At 35.9% G+C, this 8174-nt stretch overlaps 1 protein-coding gene across 4 annotated transcripts; it reads right to left on the bottom strand.

Moving 5' to 3' along the window:
* Positions 1-811: 811 nt before the first annotated feature.
* LOC122048778 (DEAD-box ATP-dependent RNA helicase 58, chloroplastic-like) lies at positions 812-7274 on the bottom strand. Of its 4 annotated transcripts, XM_042610326.1 has the most exons (11): positions 6922-7273; positions 6758-6832; positions 5853-5946; positions 4371-4480; positions 4173-4292; positions 3544-3648; positions 2588-2746; positions 2415-2483; positions 2104-2193; positions 1215-1355; positions 812-1134 (listed from the first exon to the last, which is right to left on the bottom strand). In XM_042610326.1, exons 3-11 carry the CDS (start codon positions 5905-5907, stop codon positions 859-861), a joined length of 1125 nt encoding a protein of 374 aa, XP_042466260.1. In that variant the 5' UTR covers positions 5908-5946; positions 6758-6832; positions 6922-7273; the 3' UTR covers positions 812-858. The 4 variants fall into 4 exon arrangements, with proteins under 4 accessions (XP_042466260.1, XP_042466238.1, XP_042466254.1 ...); XM_042610304.1 differs by lacking the exon at positions 6758-6832 and having other exon boundaries at positions 4371-4484; XM_042610320.1 differs by lacking the exon at positions 6758-6832 and having other exon boundaries at positions 6922-7060.
* Between the last annotated feature and the right edge of the window lie 900 nt (positions 7275-8174).

Genomic DNA, 8174 nt, shown 5'->3' with positions numbered 1-8174 from the left:
CCAGGTTTAAAACAACCGTCTGCTTCACCACCACTATCGTCTGTTGCTTCTTCTCAGGCACCTTCCTCGATCCCTGTTTTCTCCTGAGCTTGACCATCGTGTTTGGCCTTTATTTGGGATCACCTTTGCAGTTGTGTCCTTCCTTCTTCGTGACTCCTTTCGTTACTATCGGGTGGCTACATCTCCAATACTAGAGATTCTTCGTTAGCATTAAACATTAGGGGATGTAGGTTAGATGGTAGAGCATTCGCTTAGCATGTGTGAGATACAAGAATTAATACCCCGCATCTCGATTTGAAAATTTTTTATGCCAATAATATTTTTATTTTTTATCTCAACATTTTAATCATTTTGTCATTAAAACCAATGCCCCGAATGTAGCTCCATTCGTTTATTACCTTCTACGCCAATAATATTTTTATTTTTTATCTCAACATTTTAATTAATTTGTCGTTAAAATCATAACAACAAATTAGAAAGATCCACGCAGCCACTCCAGATCAATCGACTTGATCGCCGCTACCATGGTGGCAAAAAGCGACTACACTCGCTCCTAGCGCCCCCACGAACCCGTCTCAGGACCAACACGAAAAAAGTAAATCATGAGTAACTATTAGTCTTTGAAATAGTGACTTGCACATGAGGAAAACATTTATCTCGACATAGCCGAGATTAGAACTCCAGACCTCATAATGACAGCACCTCATGCGCTAACCAGTAGACCGTCTCAAAGGGACACTTGATCACCACCACCAGCAACGACCGATGGTGGAGGTATGCCGCCTTGTACACTACCGTGCTCACGCCGGAATTTCAACTTTAAATCAAATAACTACTCACTGGGAATTATGAAGATATTCAAGTCGTAACAGGCTCCAAGAACATCTCCTCACAATTAAACATCAACTCGTTCTCAAACCTTTGTAGCACAAATCGCTCCTCCTGTGTGATAAGGCTAGTGACACTGCATACATTCTCAGAGAAGGGATTTCGCCCCGTTCGTCCAGCTCGGTGGAGATAATCAATGGCGCTTCTTGGTAGATCGAAATTGTAGATATGTGTCGTCTGCGGCAAGTCGAAGCCTCTGCTAGATATATCTGTTGAGACCAAAAGATACTCTTTTTCTCTAATTTCCTGCAAAAGGTTTTATTTGTAATTTAAAGGCCACACATCCGTGTACTTTCGTGAAATATATACTGTGCAAGTATATTTACCGAGAAGGAGCTCGCTCGAGCATTGATGTTCATGTCATCATCTAAGAGAAAAACCATCAAGTCTCCTTCATAAGAAGTTTGTAGGAAATCCAGGACGAGAGTAGTTGGAGGTGGATGCCCTAGCCTTTTCGATTTCTCAGACTGTTCAAATATAAAAGGAAGTATACAGTGCAAATTGTGGAATTAGAATATGGTAATGGGATTGTACAATATGGATCCTAGAAAATAATTTTAACAAAGAAATTCTAATAAAGAAACTGAGTTTGCTTACAAGTAGCAACATTAGTATGAACCTTACAGTCGTGAAAACTTCCTGATTTGAGACTAATTGATCAGAGTATTTATACAACGACACTATTACGTTGTTGCCGTAGAGAATGGAACCCACTGGTTAAACTGCCCGGGAATTTAAAATGGTGGTAACTAAACATTTTTATAAATCAAGTCCGATATTAAGTTGCAAGTGCTTTACAGGAGTTGCAGGAGTTCTTCTTATATAGAGTAAATATATGCACCTCTAGGACTGGAAGTCCATACACTGATATACATCTCATTAAAAGTATGCACGTGACAGTGTGGGAAAATGAGAATATAAGCAAGTTGATGGAATAAAGTGGAGACTTTAGAAAAAATGAGAGAACATAAAATGCCACTGTGTGAACTGTACATACAATTTACCCTAAATTCCTGCACAAACTGCTAAGATGCGACAAGAATCTACATATATGGAGAATGTTTCCACATGCTAGACACAGAGGGATGGAAGATAGCAGGTACATCAACCCTTTTACCAAAAATTAACATGAAAGAATCTTTTTGGTAGAAGATTTTTTTAGCAAAAAATTTCTTGTAGCTGTTGATAAAAAAAAATACAAACTGAAACGCAAACCTGTTCGCTGACAAAAATTATACCCGACTTTGGTGAGTCACACTTAAGCAAGTACTGTAAAATAAATAGTCTTTCTTTCTTCTTGCAAATCTGCAGTAAAGTAATGATTGGAACATAAAGAAATAAAACTACATTAGTTTGGCTAACAAAGAAGAACGGTTAATCATATCGAAACATTTTTGAATTATATTAATATGATCCGACTAAGTATTTGAAATTTTCGTGGTCCATCATCAACAAGGTAATACAGAAATCTTTGGAAAAGTAGGGAATCACATTTGAACTTTTGTTAATTTAACAAAATGTCATACCACAAATTTGTGATGAAGTTGTGATGGCATGGGCTCCACAGGGTTCACGTGGACGTGAACCACATCATTCTGAAATAACGAAGATTAATTATAAATAGTAGATGAAATGTAAGGCCTTTTATGAAATGGATAAGACCTGTTTAACATTAATAGGAAGTCAGAAAATGGAGAACCTTGGTCCACTTTTGCTGTACACAATCATGAAGAAACCGATTGTGCTGAGGAATAGATGCACTAGCAAGCACAGTCTGTCGAGTATCAATTGTTGAATACAATCCCAAGAGCTTTCTAAGAGGGTACACTTGTTTAGATGAATGGAACATAAAATCAACCTGCCAAGGTACACTGTGCATCAAAGCGATGTCACAAAGGAATTAATGAAAATCAAACTGCGCAACAATAGATGATAATTTTGCAAATGTATTGTGTAGGTAAGATTTAAGTAGCTAGTTAAATGCAATTAGAAACATAGAGTGGGAACAATATAAAGCATACCTCACATGGAGATATCAGAAAGAAACAAGGCAGTTCAACAAATCCTCAAGCAATATTAGGGGTTTGATGCGGATGAGTTTTCAGAATCTTGGTTCATTCATAGATCATGCTGGAATAATAATTTGTATTTGTTGATATAAACATTTAAATAAGTGAACATGCTCAAAAGCATCTAAATGAGCTGGAGCTAAGTGGCGAAAGGCATTGATTGAACAAAGATGAATAAATGGTGTTTGGATTACTGAAGACGAGATTGGAGATTCGACACCTTACAAATTCTATCAATTTCAAAGAGGAATTTGCTTCTACTCCAATGCTCTCTCTTAATTGATTTTTTATACTTATCTCTGTCATTGTAAAAGATTGTCTTACTAATAAGCATGCTCAATCAACTGATTGCTGGATGATGCAAACAAACTAGTTTCCAAATACGTTTTTCAGATCTAGTTATTTTATCTTACCTTTGAAGTCCTATTCATTTGATTTCTATTTATGTTGGTCTAACTTTTTTTCTTCACCTTTTAGTTCTATTTTGTTTGAGTTTCCAAGCCACTAACACCCAACAACAGAAAGATGAGTTCTATTTGGATCAATTAATTATTTACAAGAAAGAATAAGAAGATATTTGAAAAACCTCGTCAATAACCAAAATTCTCATTGCTTCAAGTTTAAGAATGTTCTTCTCAATCATTTGACACAAACTCCCTACAGTGGCCACCACTATTTGAGGAGGTTCAGCCTGCAAAACATAAGATATGAATAGCAAATGAATTTTACCATTACATGTAACAAAAGAGAAACTATAATATGAAAAATACATACAAGAGATGAAGCACTCATTTTTACACATATAACAAAGATGCTTCTTTGATGAGATAAATTGAATGTGGTGAAAAAGGATAAAATGTAAACTACAACCAAACTATTCTCTGTGCATGGCTTAGTGTTTATAGACTTGAATCTGTTTATAAACTTCAAGGCATTCAATCCATTTTCTTAACTGATTTTATCTATTTTGGTCAGATCACTTTTAAAGGGTTTAAGTTAGACTTCCTCTTCTTTTAAAGAAGGAATCTCCTACACGAAACATTCTTTAATCAAAGAAAATGGAGGACAACATATCTATCAACTCAGATTTAGCCACATTTTCTATAGAGTAGTGCTTTGAATTCCATTTAGTCAACGTCATATACCCTTAGTTATATCAAAAGAATTACTGTCACAATGATACCAATGTTTAATAAAAAAGAACTGGGATGGTACCTTTAACCAGCTCTTATGTCTTTTCAACATACCACCATCCAACAAAGCCATGACTGTACATGTATGTATCATCTCAAATCCAACCGGCTTTGCAGTGAGCACTCTAACCACTTTTGTAACCTTTGCATTAAATACGAAACAACGGAATCAGAAATTTGATTATTTTGGTGTTGTCATTTTTTAACCGACAACACTTACTTGAATTCCAAGTTCTCTAGAAGGCACAACTATAAGTGCTTGAACAGAGGACCTAGTGAAATCTATGGCTGAAAATACTGCTAAAAGATAGGCCAATGTTTTTCCAGAACCTGTCTAGAGGACAAAATGCATCATGTCAGTCTGAACAATCATTTTAAAAGATAATAGGAACATAGAAATTTAAGAAACATGTGAGAAGAATTACATGGTGAAAACTATATCAATTATAAATAATTCAAGCAACTGAACATCAGAATACTCAAAGGATATACATGATGTATCATACAGTCAAACCTCATCTTGTACAAACTAGAACTCAATGACCTATAAAGATATGTACAAATAAGCTGATCTAAGATGTGTACAAAAACCTGTTCCTTCAAGTTAACCCATATGAACCCCAGGCGCAAATGTGTTCTCAGCTGAGAAGGCAGCCACTTTTCAGTAATTATTATCACTTTCCACTTAATCTTAGGAACTAGCAAGCCCTTGCAATCACGATTCATGAAGTCATCTGCGAATTTTTCTTTTTCTTTTGTAGGTTTTGAGGGGAGAGAAAGGGAAAAGTTCAGTAAGAATATGGTCTCAGAATGTGCAATGGTTCCAAACAAACTCTAGAATATTGTCTCCAAGGTTATCAAACACCTTAAACTGAAATGTTGAATCCTGAATGATTCTTGCATTACCACCCTAAAAGAGTGGGGTACAATTCATCTCACTTTCAAATGTAAATGCTAGGAATATCCTTTACCAGTTTCTGAAATAACACTGTTTAGCACCTTGTGTTAAATGCATCAAAAATTGATGCTTTCACAGACTCTATAATGCAAGGCATAGATAGTCCATGTAATCAGATTTATCTAAGGCGTTCACTCAAGTCAAGTTATGTTACATGACACAACTCATCCATTTAGATTTTATTGGAAAATTTAAGAACAAATTCAAAAAAAATAAACATTTGAACTTTCAAAAGAAAAAATAACTAAAATAATTGCGTATAAGCAAAAACTAAGAGTTTCATGGTCTTAGGGAAAAAATCTATCCAACTTTGTATATAACCTAGAGTTTTCATAGATTAATATCACAGAATAGTTAAATGGGCCATAAACACAGGGCAAGATGCATAATGAGACAACCTATTTTCTTGTGATGCATGATGAGTTGTTTATGACTTGTACATAATTAAACTTGGATCAGAACCTAAAAAACTTGTGAGACTAATTGTGTTATGTAAATGGGTCCTGCTGAATTTGCCAATTGTGCATGCAAAGAGAAAGCTAGAAGAGGCAAAGAAAATTTAAAAAACTAATAATTAAGAAAGACGGTTTGCAGCCATTAGTTGCTTGCAAATGTCCTCCAAACTGCAAGTCCATTCTACCAAAGCCTTAAAAAAGCATAAATAATATTTGTATGTTACTCTGCCAATAATTATCACACTTAACTTAGATCATTATATGAAAGCAATAATTAACTTGTAATCACCTGAGCGTGGAGAACACAATCCCTTCCAGACAGCAAAAGAGGTAAGGATAGACATTGAACATTAGTAGGTTGAGTGTAACCAATCTCTTCTGCCCTGTTCCATAAGAAAGAATGTACTACTGAGCAATGAAATCCAAGGAACCAATTACTCTAGAAATTAGAATATAAGACGACCAAAGATAAGGATATTGAATCAATCTACTGAGAATATTGAATGACTATAAGTTATGATGTCTAGTTAATATTTCAAAACTAAAGATCATGTCAACTGTTTTTGCGTAAAAATAATAATGCTTTAAAAAGTGAGGATACCAATAAAATATAGGATATCAAGAGGGGCATAAGAGGAATAACAGCAACTTCAAAAATAGAAGGAAAAGATAGTTAAAGTGGTACAAACGAGACAGGAAGTAGAAATCATCAGTTTGATCAATTAATAGGCCTTCATCAATTATATCCTTTATATTAATGGAGAGAGGGTTATCCAAAAGAAACTCTTTTTTGAGATTATCAACCTTGAAGGTAGTTAAATTTTTGTAAAGGCTCAGAAATAGTTAACGTCTTTGTAGTTGTAGAATTACTAACATTGACAGCAACTAAATCATTTAAAGAAAAACATATAAATGACGAAACAATTATTAGGAGGTTGTAAGCGTATATAATGATGAACAACCGTTCCTCCCGAGTGAAATCCCACACTGACCATAATTTCCACTAATGTGATGCATTCTTTTTTCTCAAAACTGTGGAATTCATAATTCAAATTAATTATTAAAAAAAAAACAAACTGTTAGCTTCTTTTTATCTACTGGTTCGTTCCATTCTTCTCTGAGAGGAGTTACCAGGACTGATCACAATGAATTGACCCAATAACAAATTGCGGCGTTAAATGAGGAGAATTAAACCTGGCATTCAATCATCGAATGGTAAGTTGAGCGATCAGCTGTTATACGCACTATCCAGACTGGAGTACGTAAAACCTAATAAACAACGGAGAGAACTAGCCTTCCATGTAAATAACCCCAACCGAACTCCAACCAAGACGAACAAGAGAAGTCAGACGACCTACCTCTGCAAGATGTGTCCCGGCACTTTGCCGCGGCAAAGATCACGGAGCGTAGGAGTCTCCAAATAAGGATCCCTAGAAGAGCGCGCTCCTCCGCAAGAAATCGCCGGCAAAGCGTTCGACGGAACGGCACCAGAGGACAAGGAGAATAGCCGACAGGGGAACCCCAAGGAGCATCTACCCCAGCGCGTCTTTTGGGATCGGGAAGAGAAGAGGAGGATGCGGCGGCTCCAGGCTGCAGTGTCGACGCCGCAGGTAGACGCCATCGCCGCTCGCCGGCTTCGAACGGGAGAGGAGAGCGAGGGTAACCAATTAAGCCAATCCAATCTCATATTTGGTGCGACTCGCGTTCGTATCGGGCTCCATTTGGCTTGGCTTTCAAAGCTCGAACAAGCCTGACGAGTCAGCTAAAGTAAACCACACAACCGATCCAGTTGATTTTAGAATAGTTTTAGAATAAAATGTAAAAAGATATTTTAAAAATTAAATAAAAAAGAATATTATATGCCAAATAGAAATAATGGGTCCCCCATTTGTTGAGCTCGGATCCTCTGTCCCGAAGATGTTTCTGTCCCGATGTCTTATTCAGAAAATGACAATAAAACATGTCAAATATATATTTTTCTCCTTCAGAAAAATAGAGAGATCGGTCTGCTCTGTCATTTGTTCACCCTTTTTGACTTGAGGAGAAGCGATCCGTGATTTCTTCATGCTGGAAGAAACCGGAGGACCCGTGACCCATCTTGTTCTTTATGTTCTCTTGATTAAATAATTGGGCAATGAACTAATAATAATAATAATAGGACACCTACAATCATATTTCTCGTGATTGCTGTTCTCTTGTAATTATGTTAAAGAGGGAAATATTTTTAAGAGCCATAGACATAAATTTTTGGGGATTTCTTTCGGGAATAAAATATTTTCACAAGGAAAAAAATGTTTATTTTGAATGATAATATAGTTTGTGTTTTTGTCCTCTCTTTTTTCGATTGTTTTTAATCCGGTCCAGCGATTCGGATCTGTATTTTTGTTGCCCATCTGCCTGCATTAGTTTGTCCTATTAGTTCATTAGAATAATTGCTCTGGATTCGATTGAGAAATCACGAGGCTGCGTGTGACCATTTCCATGTGTATTTGTACCGTATCGCTAAAAAAAACAAGTAATACACAGTTGCAGTTCAAAATTTTAACGTAAAAATAATTTTTTTTTAAATAAATAAATTGAGAGATAAGTAATTTAAGTTTGTTCTTTGTGC

This window comes from Zingiber officinale, chromosome 1B, assembly GCF_018446385.1.
Source record: "Zingiber officinale cultivar Zhangliang chromosome 1B, Zo_v1.1, whole genome shotgun sequence".
In the NCBI taxonomy this organism is placed as follows: Eukaryota; Viridiplantae; Streptophyta; class Magnoliopsida; order Zingiberales; family Zingiberaceae; genus Zingiber; species Zingiber officinale.
The sequence above is the reverse complement of the archived record's forward strand: the minus strand, read 5'-3'. Positions and strand labels throughout refer to the sequence as shown.

Excerpts from the sequence above, each read along its gene's own strand:
- LOC122048778 (XM_042610304.1), bottom strand. The coding sequence starts at position 7,250 with ATGAGATTGGATTGGCTTAATTGGTTACCCTCGCTCTCCTCTCCCGTT. Across the intron at positions 2,194-2,414 it reads AACTTCATCACAAATTTGTG|ATTTGCAAGAAGAAAGAAAG; the intron begins GTATGACATTTT and ends ACTTTACTGCAG. Across the intron at positions 1,356-2,103 it reads TAATTTTTGTCAGCGAACAG|TCTGAGAAATCGAAAAGGCT; the intron begins GTTTGCGTTTCA and ends ATATTTGAACAG.